Source organism: Ovis canadensis, chromosome 1 (assembly GCF_042477335.2).
Source record: "Ovis canadensis isolate MfBH-ARS-UI-01 breed Bighorn chromosome 1, ARS-UI_OviCan_v2, whole genome shotgun sequence".
In the NCBI taxonomy this organism is placed as follows: Eukaryota; Metazoa; Chordata; class Mammalia; order Artiodactyla; family Bovidae; genus Ovis; species Ovis canadensis.
Window position 1 is genome coordinate 206025181 of NC_091245.1, and position 18763 is coordinate 206043943.

At 54.3% G+C, this 18763-nt stretch overlaps 2 protein-coding genes across 11 annotated transcripts in view; one reads left to right on the forward strand and one right to left on the reverse strand.

The window, feature by feature from the left end:
• On the reverse strand, positions 1 to 9111 carry POLR2H (RNA polymerase II, I and III subunit H). 6 transcript variants are annotated; one of them, XM_069579531.1, is made up of 6 exons: positions 8446 to 9111; positions 3153 to 3335; positions 2111 to 2194; positions 1937 to 2030; positions 1311 to 1394; positions 1 to 354 (listed from the first exon to the last, which is right to left on the reverse strand). In XM_069579531.1, the coding sequence occupies exons 2-6, from the start codon at positions 3223 to 3225 to the stop codon at positions 237 to 239; spliced, it is 453 nt and encodes a 150-aa protein (XP_069435632.1). In that variant the 5' UTR covers positions 3226 to 3335; positions 8446 to 9111; the 3' UTR covers positions 1 to 236. The 6 variants fall into 6 exon arrangements, with proteins under 6 accessions (XP_069435632.1, XP_069435635.1, XP_069435631.1 ...); XM_069579534.1 differs by lacking the exon at positions 8446 to 9111 and adding an exon at positions 7949 to 8139 and having other exon boundaries at positions 2111 to 2244; XM_069579530.1 differs by lacking the exon at positions 8446 to 9111 and adding an exon at positions 3528 to 5067.
• The window catches only part of CLCN2 (chloride voltage-gated channel 2), a 14462-nt gene continuing 666 nt past the window's right edge, over positions 4968 to 18763 (forward strand). The window contains exons 1-23 of one of the 5 annotated variants that reach the window (XM_069579522.1): positions 4968 to 5378; positions 7631 to 7787; positions 7937 to 8068; positions 8411 to 8539; positions 8631 to 8764; positions 8872 to 8949; positions 9040 to 9118; positions 9217 to 9342; positions 9445 to 9529; positions 9618 to 9719; positions 10521 to 10605; positions 10746 to 10901; positions 11286 to 11355; positions 11591 to 11701; positions 11938 to 12151; positions 12463 to 12596; positions 12839 to 13011; positions 13141 to 13255; positions 13430 to 13503; positions 13733 to 13792; positions 13938 to 13976; positions 14149 to 14253; positions 18619 to 18705. In XM_069579522.1, coding sequence (XP_069435623.1) covers positions 5301 to 5378; positions 7631 to 7787; positions 7937 to 8068; positions 8411 to 8539; positions 8631 to 8764; positions 8872 to 8949; positions 9040 to 9118; positions 9217 to 9342; positions 9445 to 9529; positions 9618 to 9719; positions 10521 to 10605; positions 10746 to 10901; positions 11286 to 11355; positions 11591 to 11701; positions 11938 to 12151; positions 12463 to 12596; positions 12839 to 13011; positions 13141 to 13255; positions 13430 to 13503; positions 13733 to 13792; positions 13938 to 13976; positions 14149 to 14253; positions 18619 to 18705 — 2523 coding nt within the window. In that variant the 5' untranslated portion in view covers positions 4968 to 5300. Of the gene's footprint in view, positions 5379 to 7630; positions 7788 to 7936; positions 8069 to 8410; positions 8540 to 8608; positions 8765 to 8871; positions 8950 to 9039; positions 9119 to 9216; positions 9343 to 9444; positions 9530 to 9617; positions 9720 to 10520; positions 10606 to 10745; positions 10902 to 11285; positions 11356 to 11590; positions 11702 to 11937; positions 12152 to 12462; positions 12597 to 12838; positions 13012 to 13140; positions 13256 to 13386; positions 13661 to 13732; positions 13855 to 13937; positions 13977 to 14148; positions 14254 to 18618; positions 18706 to 18763 lie in introns of those variants that run through there. The other 4 variants (XR_011254977.1, XM_069579524.1, XM_069579525.1 and 1 more) reach the window with 4 other exon arrangements.

The window sequence follows — 18763 nt, forward strand, 5'->3', positions numbered from 1 at the left end:
TCTGAAAAAGTAAAGTTTAATTTAAAAAATCATGTACATAAAACATCTTAAGCTCTCCCACTGGGTCTTTCACCGGCAAGTCAGTTTCCCACTAAGTCCAGACCTGCTAAAGATGCACTCAGGGTGGACAGAGAGTCAGCCCCTTTCGAACAGGTGAACAACAGCAACTGCTATTCGGGTTGAACTAACATCCAGGACCTGAGTGACTAAGCAGCAAGGCTAGCTTCCTGGGTGGTTCAGAAGGCCAGTTTCTTCATGAGCAGATACACTCTGGAGTCCACTTCAAATCCATGCAGGTTGTTGGCATCACCCTGCAGCCTCATAAGCAGGCCCCCATAGGACACGTAGGCAGAGCTGAAACAGAAGACCCAGTCCCGTGAGTCTGAGTGCCAGAGCAAAAACTGCTACTCAGCTACTCTCCATGCCAGCCTAAGAAAAAAAGGCACCCTTCTAGAGTTCTGTCATTAGGAACCAAATTTCAGACAAAGATGACGGCACAGATATGTGCAAGGCAGTGTTTTTTATATCAGAAAGGTGGAAAATACTCCATGACCAAACTAAGGGAAATGGTCAAATCAATTAAGATACATCCATTTATTGGAATGTTACACAGCTATAAAAATGTTTAGGAATTAAAAAAAAATGTTTAGGAAAAGCTTTAAATTGACATGAGGAAACATGTTTTACATAACATTAAGCAAATGGAACAGAACAAAACATTGTAATAAACAACATGATCTCAAAGAAAAAAGTACATAGGAAAAAAAAAAACCTAGAACATTCAAGAATGTTTATGTAGAAGATTCCCTCTGGTTATAGAATTATAGGTGACTTTTTTCCTTCTTCATATTACTTTTCTGCTTTTCAAATTTCTTGCAAAGGGCACATATTGTTTTAATAAGGTTTTAAAGAAAAGGAAAAAATAGTTGGGCAGAGAAACCAAAGAACTAGGGATTGGATTGCAGAGTAGCAAAACACACACACACACACAAACAAAAAAGCCTAGCAGTTTAATCACTTATGCTGCATTTAGTTCTTGGAGAAGTAACTTTCCTTGGCATTTCACTCAGCAAGATTAACAGTTTCTCATTTAGATCACAGGCCTTAAGATCCTGACAGAGGGCAAACTGACCAGCCTACATTTCAGACTGAAACTGTTCCCAAAACAGTTCCTTTCTGGGTCCCGCTAGGTCTGAGGTGCTTGAAGAAAGAAATCCAGGGAGCCTGAGGATGGTCCAGATTTTCAAAGCATAGCCCAAATTCTCACAAAATGAGAAGGGAAAGGGCTCTCACAAGACCAAGGAACTTACAGGCGTGTTGCTGCTTCAGTAGACGTTTCGTCTCCCTCAATCCTGTACACTTTCCCATACATGACATACTCAAATTGGTCAGCCCTGTGGAACAATAGGGGCAGTTATTCTTAAATACTGTTAACAAAAGTAAGAGGCCCTTTAAAAAAATGGTAACTGGTAACTATACGCCAGCATCATAACACCAGGCACTTTCTAAACGTGATGTCATTCAATCCTCACAGCAACCCTGTGAGCTAGGTATGACCATCAATGTTACTGATGAGAAAAAACTAAGGTTGAAGGAGGTTAAGGTTATCCAACAAATAAGTGGTAGAGCTGAGATGTGAACTGAGTGGGCGTCCAAAGCCTTTCCATCACACCAAACTCCCTCCCAAGACACAAGGCCCACAGAGCCTAGGTCATTCAGTGCTCATTTCCTCCACTATCAAAAAGTGACAACTCACACTGTAATCACTGCTTTGGATAAACACCTGGATGTCTGGATTCTTAAGTGCTGCACTTTTCTTAAGCTAACAGAGTCTGCTGATAATCATTTATTTCATGAATTAAGTAAGGGTCTTTCTATACACCTATCCACTTAGTCCTCAGGCACATTTCAGGTGCTCCTTTTTCCATCCCCTCACCTGGAAGGCCTATCATCTGTGGGGTTGTATTCACCATCATCCAGAGTACCATCTTCATATAAGGTACTGGCTATGACCAACCGGAACTTGTCACCTGAAAACAACAGCGGTAGCAGAGGGTGGAGAACAGCTGAGATGGCATAAAGCCTCCTGCTGTTTGTGTTCAATACTTACCCAAGTCTACAGGGTAAATCTGAATGTTTACATCAAGGATGAGGTCCATCTTGAAAGATTCACTCTCACAATGCAGCCGAGACACTGGAGGGGAAGAGTGGCAGAAGGTAACTGCCTGTGGCCCAGGGCAGACCCTACAGGGCAGGGCAGACAGGTACTTCAGGGGCCTGGATGCAACAGAATACTCAGTCTAATGCAGTCTGTATCCACTGGCCTCTCATCTGCTCTCACAGAAGTACAGGCTCAATCAGAATCACACATGCAGGAAGGAAAGGGGAGACAACCTGTGGCCAGTGGACAGAATCCACAGAAAAGAATCAAAGATCCTCTGGCAATAAATAATATCCAGGTTCTAGGCCAACCTAAGTGATTAAGAAATAACCTGATTTGGGGCAAGGTATTCATTCATCCTAAGGTTTCCTCTTCCTGTGTCAGGTGCTGTGCTAAGGGGATTGATTATCAAGATGTGTAAGAACTGGTGTTTGTCCCGAAGAACTTATCAGTGTCCAGGCAAAGGAAGAGACACCCAGGACAATTATTGATAAATGACAGAATAAAGAGGTGTATACCAAGCAGTCTACTCTTAAACTCTGAGAAGATTTTACAAACAGCTAAAGACTCTGAGGAATGGGTTGTGAAGTCGGATTATTCACTGTACAACCTTGGGTGGGCTGCTTAGCCTCTCAGAGCAAAATGGGTAAGACACCGCCTACTCCTGGAAGAAAATAAGTGAGACAAGCGCGTGTAAAGTGTTAAGTTCAGCGCCCGGTCCAGAGCGGGGAACGATTATAAAAGATGCCTGGAGTCCACCAGCACCAGCAGAAAAGGCCACCCAGGCAGCGAGCACAGCTTGTGTGAAACCAGGGAGAGCTCGGGAGTCTCCGTTTTCTTATCTATAAAATTATTTCTCGAGAGAGGTCCCCACACCAGGACCCACCGGTAGGGAAAGGCCACGCGAAAGTGGGTGGACAAGCAGCCTGGGGGCGGGTACCAGAAGAGATTAGCCCCTTCCCCCGAAACCGCCCCTCCAAACCTTGCTTACCTCGGTCAAACTTTTTGCCTTCCGGGTCAATGTCTTTTACATCAAAAATATCCTCAAAAAGGATGCCCGCCATGGTGAGGGGGTCACGAGAGTAGCAGAGGGACTGGGCGCGCTGACCACGACGACTAGGGGTAGCGCACCCCCTCGCGTGGAGGAAAAGAGGCGCGCTAAGACGACGCAGCGCTGAAACGGCAGCAGCAAAGGAATACAATAACGCATGCGCATAGAAGAACCGTACCGCAGCCACTTCCGCTGCCTAGCTCTCGGGGCTTCTTAACTTCCGCCCCGAACGATTGTTTCCCAGAGGTTTCAGAATTGAGGGCTGGTTTCGGGTCCAGAAAACCCCGCCCCGGGCGGCGACACGATGGGTCCCACCTCCGACAGAGGTGGCGTCGCGTCCGGCTCTCTCCCGAGGCTCTACTGCGCCCTCTTCAGAAGCCGGGTCTGGAAGACTGGAATGCTCAAGCGGCCTGCCCCAGCCAGGGACCTTGATCCTTGGCCCAGAGAAGCCCGGCCCGAGCCTTACTGTGCCGGTCTGCGTGCCCGCCGAGGGCAAGTCCGCACAGAGAGCGAGGGGAGCAGCACCCCGCCCCCAGGGCGCTGGCCCGACTGGGCGCAAAACCCAGCCCTTCCTGCTGGCACCCAGGCCGGCCTGGGCCGGCTCGTCCCAGCTGGATGTCACCTGAGCCGGGTCCCTCCAGTTTGGGAATTTGCCATGATGTCACCATGGGGAAGAGGAAAGCCTGCACCGTCCCCTTTCCTGCTCTCTTCTCTCACACCACCCCTTCATCAGGGCATTAACCCCAAACCCACTGCCCTCCTCGAGCCCTGCCCCTTAAGCTCTGTTCTTCCCTTTCCGCTACCACGGTCCTCTCCTTCTAGACAAGCTCTCCTACGGGCTTCTTCATCCTGGCACTACCCTATCCTACAGATGCCACCTCTTTCTTTACATTGCCCCTTCCTCTAGGGTGCCAGCTCTCACTTCGGCCCCCTCCTGGGCACTGCTCCCTTACCCGGGAGCCCCCTGCGACCTCCCGCGCGCCCCTTCACCCCGGCGCTGCCTCCTCCTGCACACTGCCTGTTTCCTGGGCACTGGCCTCTCCTGACACTCTCCCTGACGCTGCTCATACACTAGTGCTCACCCCCTCTGCTCTGTCCTCCGGACCCTCACAGAGAACGCAAAGCCCCAGCAGGCCGTGTTCCCCCATGGCTGCTAGACGTCAGCACCTACTCCGGTTTCTCTTTGGGCCCTGCCAGGGAGAAGCGACCTCTGTCCCCACCACGCCCGCCTCCCAGGCACCTAGACCTCCCTTCCCTCTGGCCTCACCCATTCCCGTTCCCTCCCCATCTCCACCCCAACCCCCGGCACTAGCCGAAGGCCAGGTGGCTCAAAGTGCACCTCCCTGGGGGTGCTCCTGAGGGACCCGCAAAGAAGGGAAGGAGAAAGGAAGGGGATGAGAGAGACCGAGGGTCCTAATTCCAAGCAACCTCCGTTTCTGGGCCTAGCGACCCCCTCCGAGTTCTCCCCTAGCTTTGTTTTTCACCCCCCAGCAGAGCACAGGGACCTTTCCTGGCCAGTCAGCCGTTGGCCCCTCCGGTGAAGCAAGAGAGGGGACCGCCGCTGAGGGATTGGGCCCGAATCTGATTTAGCCGGCTCGGCAGCCCCCGCCCCAGGCCCTACCGAGCCCCGGCCTGTCCAGCCCCTCCCGACCCGGCGCGCAGAGCCGCAGCCGCGGTCCGGCCCCTCCACGTGCCAGCGGACCCGCCCCCGCCCTGGCCCGGGACGCCCCTCTCAGCCACCGGCCTCCACCAAGTGGGGTCGCGGGCTCGCGCGTTGCCCGCGCCCCCTGCCGCCTCTCCCGAGCCCGGGAGGCGGCCTCTACGAGGACCCCGGCCGGGCAGGACCCGCTCCCTCGGAGGGGCCGGCGGGCGGAGCAGCGCGGAGGGCACCGCCCTCGGCCCGCCCGCCTAGGAGGGGCCGCGAGCGGGAGGCTGTGCCAGCGGCGCCCGCCCGGGGCCCGCCGCACTCTGCACTCGGCCGCCCGGGCTGCGGGGACGGGACGGCTGTGGGCGCGGGCTCCGCGGGCCGGGAATCGAGCCGGGCCAGAGCCTGAGCCGCGGCGGGAGGCCAGAGGGCTGTGAGCGGAGATGGCGGCGGCGGCGGCGGGGGCGGCGGCGGCGGAGGAAGGGATGGAGCCGCGGGCGCTGCAGTACGAGCAGACCCTGGTAAGTGAAGCCAGCAGAGCCCTGAGGAATGTGCTCCCGGACCGCTGCTCCCAGTTACCTGTGGAAGCGACGAGGTCGGGGGGGCCTAACCTAACCCCGTCCCGCCCTCTGACCTGGGAAAACTGACAGCCTCAAGGGCTAAAAGGTGGAAAGCTGCACTCAGGTCTCTAGCTGAGGTTGGGGGCCTGCACAGGACAAGGACTTCAGCTGCTTGTCCTAGTTGTCCTTCTCTCTACTCACCCCCAGCAACGTTTTCCTTGCTCCTCCCCACCACCACCTGGGGCGAGGGCTCAGCACCCCACTACCCCTTCCCAGCACTACCCACATCCTTGGACATTCTCTCTCTCCACTGTATCTCCACCATCCAAAGACATTCCTTCTGTCTCTACTTTGTGCATGGCACGTGCTAGAAGGATGATCAGACCCAAACCCAGCCCTGGCCCTTACTGCTGGAGTGGCTGGCAACCCAGCATGGATAGGAATCCTTCAGTTGATTCTTTGGGGGAAAAAAGGTTACCTGCTACCCTGGGGAACAGGAGCTTTACAGGAGGATGGGTCAAGCAGGAATGGGTGTGAGAATTGGGACCTTTGTCCAGGCTGACTCTGGATGTCCAGCCCATACCCACCCCAGGGCCGGCCCTCAACATCATTAGAAGCAGGGGTCCTGGGGATCTGAGCTGACTCACAGCCGCCACTGTAACTTCAGTGTTTGAGAAACCTTTTGCCTCTACTTGTGTCACTGGGGTGGGGGACCCAAACTCTAGGGAAGGGAGTGGGCCCTGTAGCTCGTTTTTATCAGTGTGGGCTGGAATTTGCCCAGAAGGAGGCAGGGAAGGTACTTCTCCAGGAGGAGGGGGCCTGGGCTGTGTCTGAGGCAGGGAGGTGCCCAGTTATAAGAAAAGTGACTGGATGAAACAGGATGACAGGGAGAGGTGGCAGGGTGGGGGTGGAGCAAGGGGAGAGGGGTAAGCCTTTGCACAGCCTGGGACGTGTCTGCCAGTCTGCATGGGCCAAGAATGGGGCATTGGTCAGGGTAGCCGGGCACCAGCCACGTCTCCTTCTCCTGGTCTCTATCTCATCTCTGGAACAGAGTTCTCAGGGTCAGGCTCTCTCCTGGGCACTCCCTGCTCCAGCCTCTCCTCCTGGTCCTTCCGATCCCTTTGTCTTTCTCACACACTCACCTCCCCCTCCTATGCTGTCGCCTCCTATACGCTACTCTCTCTCTTCTCCTCCTCCCTTCTTCCCCTCTAGTCTCCTTTCTCTTCTGTGCCCCTTCCCAGACTCCCCCCGCCCCTCGCCCCGACCTTTCTCCACTCTGGTTGCCTCTCCTCCCTTTCCTGCTCTCTATCACTCTCTCTCTCTCTCTCTCTCTCTCTGTGTATCTCTATCTTTCCCTCCCTCCACTCCCCCCCAAGCCCCAACAGGAGCCCTTTGTATCCTGAAGCTCTGCGGGTGGCAGCCGGAATCTACTCCTCCCCACCCCCCAAACACACGCCCAGCTTGGCAGGTCTAGCCACTGCTCGGCCACTCTCCCATCCCATCACCCCAGCATCCACAATCACAGCCAAGCCATCAGCTTCTGCTGTCCCCTAACCGACCACGGGTCTCAGGGCAGCTCCAGAGTGGGGCTGAGGTCACCAAGTACTCTCTACCCACCCAGAGAGACTTTCCACTCCCAGCTGGGCTGACAGGCTGGGGTGGGAGTGGAGAACGGGGACAAGGGGATTAGGGTGGGCGGGAGGGGTACAGCTGAGTCGGTCACAGGCCAGAGGCCCAGCAGGAACGTGATAAGGATTGGGGCCCCGCCTGTTCCTAGGCCCAGCTCAGCTGCCCCCAGTTCCATGAGGCCCTTATTGTTACCCATGTGCCCTTGACCATCCCCTATTCTCTGACCTTCCCTCCGCCCACTTGCACACTGCTTTAGGTTTTTCCATCTTTTCCTTCTCTGGGGCTTTCCCTCCCGCTCCTCCTCTTTTGCTCCCCGCCTCCCCAGGCTTGTGAGAAGAGGACGATTATTCTGCCACCCCCAGAGCTGAGGGACACAGCTTGTACCTTGGCTGTCCCCATCACTCCAGCCAGAACAGCCCCCACAATCTGCAGTGTGCATTGTTCCCACCCAAGCCAAAGTGGGAAAATGGGTTTAAAAAGGGGTACATAATGTGGGGGCTGGGAGAAGGGGAGTTGAGGCCCCAGGAGCTCTCCCTGCCTCCCCACTCTGCCCTTGTCTAACCCCCATCTCCTCTATTACTCAGATGTATGGGCGTTATACTCAGGACCTTGGGGCCTTTGCCAAAGAGGAAGCTGCTCGGATCCGCCTGGGAGGGCCTGAACCCTGGAGGGGTCCACCTTCCCCTCGGGCTCCCCCAGAGCTCCTGGAGTATGGACAGAGCCGTTGCGCCCGATGCCGCAGTGAGACCTGGGTTGGGGCAGGGAACTTGGCTGAGCTGTGCTGAGGGGGACAGAGGCCACTCGAGCTGCCCGGGAGGGGAGGGGTGGGGGTGGACAGGGGTAGGTATGCTTTGGTGCCAGCGTCCCTTTCTTCCCTCGCCTGCTCCCAGTCTGTACCGTACACTGCCATAAGTTCCTAGTGTCCAGGGTTGGTGAAGACTGGATCTTCCTAGTCCTTCTGGGGCTCCTCATGGCCCTGGTCAGCTGGGCCATGGACTACGCCATCGCTGCCTGTCTGCAGGGTGAGGACAAGGGCTGGTGGGGCAGGGCGGGAGAGAATAAGCCTGCTTCCTCCATGCCGCACTTGTCCACTGACCACTTCCCCTGGCCTGCCTGACCGCCCTGTCTTCAGGCGTAATCACTGCCACTCCCATAGGCCACAACTTCTTGCCGCCCTGTCCAGCTGACCCTATCACCTACAGTGATCTTTGTCTCAGTGAATGCCCTCTAACCCCTCCCTACCCTTTGTTCCCCTGGCTCTATGCAGTACTCCCTGGGACAGCAGGTCACACAACTGTGTCTAGTGGCCAGGCAGGGACTGGGTGTATGCACCGGAGTGCCAATGATATGTCCTCTCTCCACAGCTCAGCAGTGGATGTCCCGGGGCTTGAACACTAACCTGTTACTCCAGTATCTGGCCTGGGTCACCTACCCCGTCGTCCTCATCACTTTCTCTGCCGGATTCACACAGATCCTGGCTCCTCAGGCTGTTGGTACAATAGGAGAGAAAGAGAGGGCAGAGATGGGCCTCTTGAAACAGGCACATCCTGTGACTCTCCTAGGATTGTTCACCCCCTGCTCCAGGGTCTGGCATCCCGGAGATGAAGACCATCTTGCGAGGAGTGGTGCTGAAGGAATACCTCACCCTCAAGACCTTCGTAGCTAAGGTCATCGGGCTGACTTGTGCCCTCGGCAGTGGGATGCCCCTTGGCAAAGAGGTCAGTGCAGGTTGGGGAATGAAGGAGTCCCTCCCAGGGGAGGACGAAGCCGGTCCAACATCAAGGTGTGCCCCAGCCCCCACTCACCACCTGCCTCTACCTCCCAGGGCCCTTTTGTGCATATCGCAAGCATGTGTGCCGCCCTTCTCAGCAAGTTCCTCTCGCTGTTTGGGGGCATCTACGAGGTAAGGGGGACGTTGGGGGAAGGTATAGGGGTGGGGTGGACTGCTGAGCCCACGCTAATGCCTACTCCCCTTCCCACTACTCTTCGCCAGAATGAATCCCGGAACACAGAGATGCTGGCTGCCGCCTGTGCCGTGGGGGTGGGCTGCTGCTTTGCGGCTCCCATTGGAGGTGGGCAGAGAGGGTCAGCCCCAGCCCGGCCCTTGAGTCAGAGGCCATGGGCCAGGCCCAGGCCTCAAGGGCCCTCTCCCTGTCCCCACCCCCCGCAGGTGTGCTGTTCAGCATCGAGGTCACCTCCACCTTCTTTGCGGTGCGCAACTACTGGCGGGGCTTCTTTGCTGCCACCTTCAGCGCCTTCATCTTCCGGGTCTTGGCTGTCTGGAACCGAGATGAAGGTGGGGCAACATGGTTCAGGAGTTGAGCCCTGAAATGGTTCAGATGAGGTGGGGCCCTCCAAGGCTACACCCACCTCCCTCTGCTGCTCTGCTTCCCTTCAGAAACCATCACGGCTCTGTTCAAAACCCGGTTCCGACTTGACTTCCCCTTCGACCTCCAGGAGCTGCCAGCCTTTGCTGTTATTGGGTGAGGAGCTGAGGGAGCTGAGGTGTGGGAGAGGAGGAGGTGAGAGAATGAAGACCTCCTTTTACGAAGGTGCTTCTTCCCTCTCCAGTATCGCCAGTGGCTTTGGGGGAGCACTCTTTGTCTACCTGAACCGGAAGATTGTCCAGGTGATGCGGAAGCAGAAGACCATCAACCGTTTCCTCATGAAGAAGTGAGTTGATTCTTCCTTGGGTTGTATGAGGGTCATTCCCTTGGCGATGGGGAGAGGAGGTGTGGTAACAAGTGAGACACAAATAGTGGCCCAGTCAAAAATGGGCAGTCCCTGGAGGAAACTGTCCAATGGTGCTTTCCAGACTGAACATTTTGACTTTTACTTAAATTACCTGAAAATTGCCACTTTTGAATTTTTAGTCAGTGGCAGAGGGCATTTGGATCAAAGACTAAGGCTTCCTGTAGCCCTTGAGTTGGCCCAGATAGCAGTGCCCCCTGAAGAATGCTTGAGTCTTAGCTATTCCTCCTGCTCTCGCAGTTGAGACCCCAAGGACTGGGAGCTGGGAGGCTTGAGGCGTGATTTCTCTTGGAACTGACATGCTTCAGGGAAAGGGCAACCTGCTCCCTTGGCACCTTCGGTCAGCTTCATGAGTAACCCTAGCTTTCCCCAACAACACCTTCACTCTTAAGTCACCACAAAGAGACAGAGGCAGAAGCTTGAGGGTAAGGCACGGAGTCACAGCTTTAGAGGTGCCCACAGAGGGCTGGGGGGATGCATTCTCCTCTGCTGCTACCTACTTAGGGAGTGAGGAGCCAAAAGAAAGACATTAGATGGCCTGGATGGCCATCACCTCAGGGCCATTGTATCATGAGCGGCAAAGGAGACCTTTTCTCAGAACTGTGTGCTTTTATTTAAGAGCCAAGGCTCTGCTGTGACCTTAACTATAAGGTATGTGAGGGCACCCAAGCCTATCACCAGCCTGAGGTTGGTATCTGACGCTGTGAAACCTGCATCTCTTAGACGCCTGCTTTTCCCGGCCCTGGTGACTCTACTCATCTCTACTCTGACCTTCCCCCCTGGCTTTGGACAGTTCATGGCTGGACAGGTAACCCCAGGCCAAAAAGGAACATGTACCTTTTCTTGAGATGTATCCCTTTGAAAGCCAATAGCCCTTGCTTGCCTATGGGCCCCTTCCATTTCCATCCTATCTGTCCCCCCAGACTGAGGCACCCTATTCACCTACAGCTCTCACAGAAAGAGACACTGGTCACCCTGTTTGACAACCGGACATGGGTCCGCCAGGGTCTGATGGAGGAACTAGAGCCACCTGGAACCTCACAGGCCTGGAACCCACCACGGGCCAACGTCTTCCTCACCCTGGTCATCTTCATTCTCATGAAGGTGGGGCTCCTTACATTTGTATAGCCAACACAGGCTTACTAGGTATGCGGCACTGCTCTAAGCACTTTCCATATATTAACCCCTTTAAGCCTCACAGCAATGCTATGAGAAAGGTACTAGTAGTACCCTTGTGTTAGAGGTGGGAAGTCGAGGCACAAAGAGGTTAAAAGTAACTGGCCCAGTCACACAGCTAGATAGCAAAGTGAGGAGCTGAACCCAAGCTAACTGGTTCCAAAGTCCTCCTTTTCCTCACCTCTGGGGGATTCTGAGATAACTGGGACATTTGTGTCTGACTGATAAGCAAGGTAGGCTTCTGGGGTGGAGCTGGGGTCTGTCTGGGGCCAGGTGGTGCCTCTACCTGTTTGAACGACCTCCTGCCTGCAGTTCTGGATGTCTGCACTGGCCACCACCATCCCAGTGCCCTGTGGGGCCTTCATGCCGGTGTTTGTCATTGGTGAGTCCTCAGCTGCCTGTTCCAGCCTGCACCCTCTGGCCACCCCTTGGCCGTCCCCTCTCTGCCTGGGAGCGGGTTTTGGTCCAGCCCCCGCCCCAACCCCCACCCCCGCAGGGTAGTCCCCTGCACTGAATGACCCACCGGCCCCTTCCCCCACCCTCTGACCCTCTCTCTTCCTAGTGTCCCTGCCCTCCCCCTCCACTACCTGTTTCTCTTCCCACCCCCCTCCCTGAAGGAGCAGCATTTGGGCGTCTGGTGGGCGAAAGCATGGCTGCTTGGTTCCCTGACGGCATTCACACAGACAGCAGCACTTACAGGATTGTTCCTGGAGGCTATGCAGTGGTGGGTGAGTACTCCAGGTGTCTATCCCACTTGGAAAACCCCTATGGCTGGGCCATAGGACCTGAGGCTCTGGCGCCCCCTGCTGGCAGAGACCAGGCTTCCCTCAGACGCACAGGCCCATTCCCCAGGATTGCACAGGGCAGCCCTGAGGGTCCTACCCAGAGTTGAGGGGTGGGGGGGGGGGTGGGGGGTCATCTGGGGCCTGGGCACCCTGAGGAGACTGAAGGTGGCTGTCCCCAGGGGCGGCTGCGCTGGCAGGAGCAGTGACGCACACTGTGTCCACGGCCGTGATCGTGTTCGAGCTCACAGGCCAGATCGCCCACATCCTGCCTGTTATGATCGCCGTCATTCTGGCCAATGCCGTTGCCCAGAGCCTACAGCCCTCACTCTATGACAGCATCATCCGAATCAAGAAGCTGCCTTACCTGCCTGAGCTGGGCTGGGGCCGCCACCAGTACGGAGGGCTGGGTGGCGAGGGCAGTGCGGGTGAGGGGCAGAAGGCATCCTAGCACTCCGTCACACACACCTCCAGCAAGTGAGGCTGGGAGACCAGCCGCCCTGCTGCCTCCTGGCCAAAACCACCCTTGTCCACTCCATGGGCAACTATTGCTGACCCACCTGATCGAACGAGGGCAGAGGGTGCTCCTGGGTCCTTCACCCTTGTCCCCATAAGCTCTGGGGCCTTCCCTGTAGCCCTGGGATGGTAGTACTCCTGGCTGCCCTCCCTATACTGACCGCAAAGAGAGTGCCTCTCTCGGCCCTCAGGCAGTACCGGGTGCGAGTGGAGGACATCATGGTGCGGGACGTTCCCCACGTGGCACTCAGCTGCACCTTCCGGGACCTGCGGCTGGCACTGCACAGGACAAAGGGCCGCATGCTGGCCCTAGTAGAGTCCCCTGGTGAGCCAGGAGGGGGGGACCAGGAATGAGGGTCATCTCCCAGCGTTGCTGCTCAGGAAGGGGGAGGGGCGGGAGCTCAGGACCAGCCTCCTTGGTTCCAAAGGCAGTAAGCCAGCAAACCTGGCCAGGATTTCCCTTGGGTATGTGGCCTGTATCCAAGGCCCCCTACTTGGTACAACAGAAGGCCAGTGGGTAGGAGGGCCTCTCCCCGGCTCCTGAGTCCTCCCACCTGTTCTCTCCAGAGTCCATGATCCTCCTGGGGTCCATTGAGCGCTCACAAGTGGTGGCATTGCTGGGGGCACAGCTGAGCCCAGCCCGCCGGCGGCGGTACATGCAAGAGCGTCGAGCTGCCCAGACCTCTTCACCCTCCGATCAGGAGAGTCCCCCCAGCCCTGAGACCTCCGTCCGCTTCCAGGTGAGGGGGAAGGTGTCATGGCAGGGCCACCCAGACTTCGTAAATGCCATCGTGTAGACTTCATGAGAGGATGGCGACACAGAGGTGGTCAGGGACCACAGGCTCCCCAACCCCTTCCTGCCTATGCAGGTGAACACAGAGGACCAGGGCTTCCCTGCAGCCCGGGGTGAGACTCACAAGCCCCTGAAGCCCGCTCTCAAGAGGAGCCCCAGCAACACCGTGAATGTCAAGGAGAGTCCTACAGGTGAGCCCACCGACTAGCAGGATGGAGCCAGAGACCGGCCCGGAGACCCACAAGGTCCCTGCCCAGATGCACCAGGGACAGCAGCAGGATGCCTGTCCCCTGCCCTGCTCACCTCTCCTGGTCCTCTCCAGCAAAGGTGGCACTGCCCTCAGGGCCTTGTGTTTGGGAACACAGGGAACATGGAGCAGGCTGGCATCGCCCTCAGAAGCCTCTTCTGTGGCAGTCCACCCGCCGAGCCCGCCTCAGAGGTGAGTGGCTGGAGCCTCTCCGTCTGGCACTTTCTCTCCATCTCTCTCTGACACTGAGACCACCTCTCTGTTAGCCTGTAGTGCCTGCCTCCATCCTCCCTGCCCCTCTGTCCTCCTGGATGTCAGCAGTCCCTGCGGTGTGCCCTTCCTCCCCGCCCCACCACTTTCCCTCACTTCCCTCCTCACTATAACATCAACTCCTCTTCTTTCTGGTTTGGCTCTAACAAAGTTGGAGAAGTCGGGGAAATGTGACAAGCGCAAGCTGAAGCGGGTCCGAATTTCCTTGGCGGTAAGTGCTCCCTTTCCTCCTGTGGCTCCTCCGGAGCAGGAGACAGGGAGGGCCAGGCTGTAGGTGGGGCAAGCTTTCCTGTGCTGGGGAGAGACACTCCCTTCCCCCAGCCCCCAAGCTGTCAACCTTCTTTCCTCTCTCCTAGAGCGACTCAGATCTGGAAGGCGAGATGACCCCTGAGGAGGTAAGGTGTGACTGGACTCTAGACTCTGTTTCTTCCTGGGTGTGTTCAATCATCATCTTGGCTGCTGTCCCCATGGGAGGGACTGTGGGGTAGGAAAAGACGCAGGCTGACTTTCAGGTAGCTGAGAGCAGCTGTTGGCACCTCCCTAACCCTTCTAGTCTTGTCCCCTTAGATTCTGGAGTGGGAAGAGCAGCAACTAGATGAACCTGTCAATTTCAGTGACTGCAAAATTGACCCTGCACCCTTCCAGCTGGTGGAGCGGACCTCTTTGCACAAGGTAGGGCCAGAGGCCCAGGGCTACCTGGGCCCTCGGGAGCACAGGGTGGGGATCTAAGTCCTCCTACAAGCTTGGACTCAAGCCAGTGAGGGGAAAAAGAAACAGCAGAGAGTGGGCTCTGTGCTGACATGTTTTTCAAACACATCGCTTCAAATGATGGGAGGCCAAGAGCCTGGGCCCCTTAGCCCCTTCCTGTCTACGGTAGAGCCAGGCATCATTTTTTCTGTGCTCAGCCTTGCTCGCGGGAACTCTGCACCAAAACAGCAACAAAGACAGGGCTGGAGCTGAGTGGAAGCCAGAAGGCCTCTGACCCTGTAGGGTCAGAGTGAGGCAGGAGGCTGCCAGCGCCTGAGGAGGCTGATACACTCACAAAGGGAAAAAATGGGTGAGAAACAGGCAGGAGAAGAGAATCTAATAAACAAGTGAACAAACATCCAAGTAGGACTGGGGACACTGCAGAGAAGAGATAAACAAAGATGAGAAGTGCCTAGCAGGGGGCTTGGAATGTCAGACCCCAGAAAGTCTGACTTAATGTAGGCCAAAGGAAAACTGGCAGGGACACAGGAAGATAGCTAAGCAGAAGGGCAAAACAGCCTGCAGAAAACCAGAGTGCAGACAGGTTGGTGACGGGTGAGGCTGATGCTCATGGAGGGCAGGGGTTCTCTTTGCAGGACTGCCTCAGGCTCCCCAGGGTGAAGTGGCCAGCATCACTGGGCATCTTCCAGCCTCTCAGGGAAGGCAGGGAGCACAGGTACACCAGCAGGCTGCTCAGGCAGACACCAGGAGAGTTTAGCTAAACTGTTGACAGATTTAACGGGCAAGCCTCTGAGGCACGGGGGATGAGAAGGAACATTCCCAATGTCTGCAGCTTGGGCAGCTAGCTTAGACACCATCTTTGCCCAAAAGCCAGCCTAGCCAGCCAGCCAGACAAGGAGGACAGGAAGAACAGGGGACAAAAACAAAAAAAAAGCAAAAGGTAATAAAGGAACTTATAAGCCTTTGGGTAAAGACCCCAGATCAAAATTGCCATGCAATTGCAAGAAAAAAAGAAGATAGGCCTGTGAATAATACATCTGGCTTTTATTTAAAGCCTTTCTTCCTAAGACCTCTAAAGCTTTTCCACATCTTACTTAATCCTCAAACATCGCATGATGATAATGAAAATGCTGACATTTTTTAGTGCCAGCTACGTGCCAGGCAGTGGGCTAAGTTCATGTTTAATTTTAATCTTCACAACCAACCTGTAAGATGGATATTGTGATATTCTAGTTTTTATGAGGACATTGAAATTCAGACAGGTTAAGCGGTTTGTTCAAGGTCACACACCTAGTAGAGAAGGAAATGGCAAGCCACTCCAGTATTCTTGCCTGGAGAATCCAAGGGACAGAGGAGCCTGGTGGGCTGCCGTCTGTGGGGTTGCACAGAGTCGGACATGACTGATGTGACTTAGCAGCAGCAGCAGCAGCACACACCTAGTAAGTAGCAGAACTAGGCCTGGAATCCAAAAGCCTGTGGATTTAACTATATTTATACATGAGGAAACTGAGGCAGTGAGGAAGTCACTTGCCCAAGTCAGTAAAGCAGTCAGGCCCAAGGCCAGATTTCCCAGCCCTACTTCCAGGATTCTTTCAGGAGGCCACACTGTCACTCTCCCTGTCAATTCACTGTTCCTAAGCCTAAGAAGTACAGGCCTTCTAGTGAGCTCCCTAGTGAGCTCCTAGTGAGCTCTGCCATCCTAAGAGCTTTCTCAAACTTGAGTTAGACCCCAGACTCCCCAGAATGGCTCAGAAGACCCTTCCCAAACCCGCCTCAGCCTGTCTTTCCAGCCTCAGATGCCATCAGGCATCCCAGCTTCAAGCCTCACACGATCACTCATCCTTTTCTGAGAACATCCATTTCTGCCACACTCAACCCTTCCCTCATGACACCATCTTTTAAAGTCTCCTGTTGGTTGTCTAATTAAATTAAAATGAAAAGGACAAGTAGATGTTTGTTACAAACTTAAAAATCAGAGGAAGAAAAGAAGCCTTTGAGGAACCAACCAACAGAAGTGCAAAGAACTGAAAGGGATAAGAACATAAAATTGAGAATTCAAGCTGTCCTTGTAGGCCTGAGTCAGTAAGTAGTCCAGTGAAGTGCAGGAAGAGAATATTCAGAAGGGAGAGGAATACATGGGAGACTAGTTAGGAATCTGTGCAAATGGACATCTCACACCAGTGTTCATTCAGGGCCACCTGCAAAGCACCAGTGAGTAGAGGGGAGGAGCTAGAGTGCCAGCAGGAGGCCAGAGGGCTGAACCTGAATCCTACCATGTGGTAGCCAGCTTTTTAACCCTGTCACATTTCTTAGCCTCTCTGTGCTTCACTTTCCTTATCTATAAAATGGGATCATTGTACCTACATGATAGGGTTTTCTGAGGATTAAAGTTAATAACTTATATCAGTGCCCAGCACACAGTAAGTATTCAATATCCTTTCGGAATTACTACTGCTGCTTACACTGAGAAACAACCAACAGGAGACTTTAAAAGATGGTGTCATGAGGGAAGGGTTGAGTGTGGCAGAAATGGATGTTCTCAGAAAAGGATGAGTGATCGTGTGAGGCTTGAAGCTGGGATGCCTGATGGCATCTGAGGCTGGAAAGACAGGCTGAGGCGGGTTTGGGAAGGGTCTTCTGAGCCTTCTGGGGAGTCTGGGGTCTAACTCAAGTTTGGGAAAGCTCTTAGGATGGCAGAGCCAACTTGGGGGGAAAGGAAGCAGAAAGCAGAACCCATTACAATGTGGCAGCCCTATCCTGGTGAGGATGCTAAGGGAGTTTGGGAGAACCACCAGGATGTTCAGAAAGTCAATCAGTAAGGCTTAGTGGGACAAGTGTTTTGCAAATTTAAAAAGCATATTGTCTGTCAGATTAGAATTGTGGAGAACTGAAAATCAAGGGGAACTATTTAATAGGATCCTTGGGAGATGAAAGGGATTATTAAACCATAAGGCAAGACTAAAGGATTACTGAAACAGGAAATCTTATAACAATGTTTCCCTCCAAAGGCAGATGATGAAATTAAAGATAACTTGTAGCACACAGGATTCAAGCTAGATAGGAGGAGGAACTTGCTAACTAACCACAGGACAGTTATGACAAGGGCATGGAAGGAGCACAGGAACGCGTATTCTAAAACTGAACTTCTAGCTCCCTTTATGATTACTGTCATGCCTCAGGTAGAGAAAGTTAGGAAAGTCCTGGAAGTCCTTTTCTAAAGAATTTAGCAACTGTATAATAAAACATTTTAAAATTGTTAAGATGATTACAATGAGTTCTGAGTAACTGGTACTCTAGAATCTGGGTTATTAGTGCCCATTTTGATTCAAATATTAAGCCCAAAGGCTTACAAGTAAACTCAGAACAGTGCGGTAAATGATAGGCCAAAAATTCCAGGAACTGCTGAGTCAGTAGAGTGTTTTTCAAGACATCTGGCCTGAGAAAATCCACTTAGAGCATGAGGGGAACTGCCTGACAATTTCTGAACCCTTGTTGATTACATTAGAAGGCCTGGGGGGAGGGCCCAAAGCAAGGAAAACATGGGGAGGATGGGTGTGACTGTTGTCCCCCTGGACTACAAACTGCATCTCAGAAGGAGCCGGGATGCTAGCTGGGCTAGCAGAAAAGGCAAAGTGTATGAGAAATGTAGAGTGCTGCAGGCCTAAATTAGAGGGGTATCAAAGCTGGCCGGCCCCCCAAGGGCCCACGGGAAGCACGTCAGCCACAGAGGTGAGTTACAGGTGGAGGATTCAGGGCCAGTACCCCTAGGGGGAGTGGGGTGTGTGTGGAACTTGGGTCCACGACTAACTGGACAGCTGCATAGGATGACAGGGGCTGTGCATAGTGTGACGAGAAGTTGCCTGGGGCTGCAAGGCTACTTCTTACTGATGACCTTGAGCAAGTCACTTCAGCTCTGAGCGTCATGCTCCTTGCCTATAGAATGGATACCATACTTACTTCTCAGGCACTACCGAAATTAAATGCCCATATAGGAAAAACCTAGCCCAGTGCCCGGCCAGTCATCTGCTGTCGTATTTCAACAGTTGTTCTCTGTCCTCCTTTCTAACATGGAATAAAGAAGCCTTCCCCTGTCCCTTCCCCCATCAACGTAAGCAACAGGAACATTCCCACTGTCAAGTTTCTGAGGCTTGGTTACAGAAACGTTCTCATTATTGTTGTTTTTCCTCTGGTGGTCCTGTCCCCTTCCCCTCACCATCCATGACACCCCTTCTACTGCCCTCTGCCACCTTGTCCTGGGTCCCTCTGGCCTGTACCGTACAGCTGTCCCCTCACGTATCAAGTCCAGTGTGTTTTCTCCCTACCCCGCAGACTCATACCATCTTCTCACTGCTGGGAGTAGACCATGCGTATGTCACCAGTATTGGCAGACTCATTGGAATTGTCACCCTGAAGGAGGTGAGCTGATGGCGGCCAGCAGAGCCACTCCCACAAAGGCTCGGAGGCTTTTCTCTAG

Excerpts from the sequence above, each read along its gene's own strand:
- POLR2H (XM_069579531.1), bottom strand. The coding sequence starts at position 3,225 with ATGGCGGGCATCCTTTTTGAGGATATTTTTGATGTAAAAGACATTGAC. Across the intron at positions 1,395-1,936 it reads ACAGATGATAGGCCTTCCAG|GGCTGACCAATTTGAGTATG; the intron begins GTGAGGGGATGG and ends ATTGTTCCACAG. Across the intron at positions 355-1,310 it reads ACTGAAGCAGCAACACGCCT|CTCTGCCTACGTGTCCTATG; the intron begins GTAAGTTCCTTG and ends CTTCTGTTTCAG.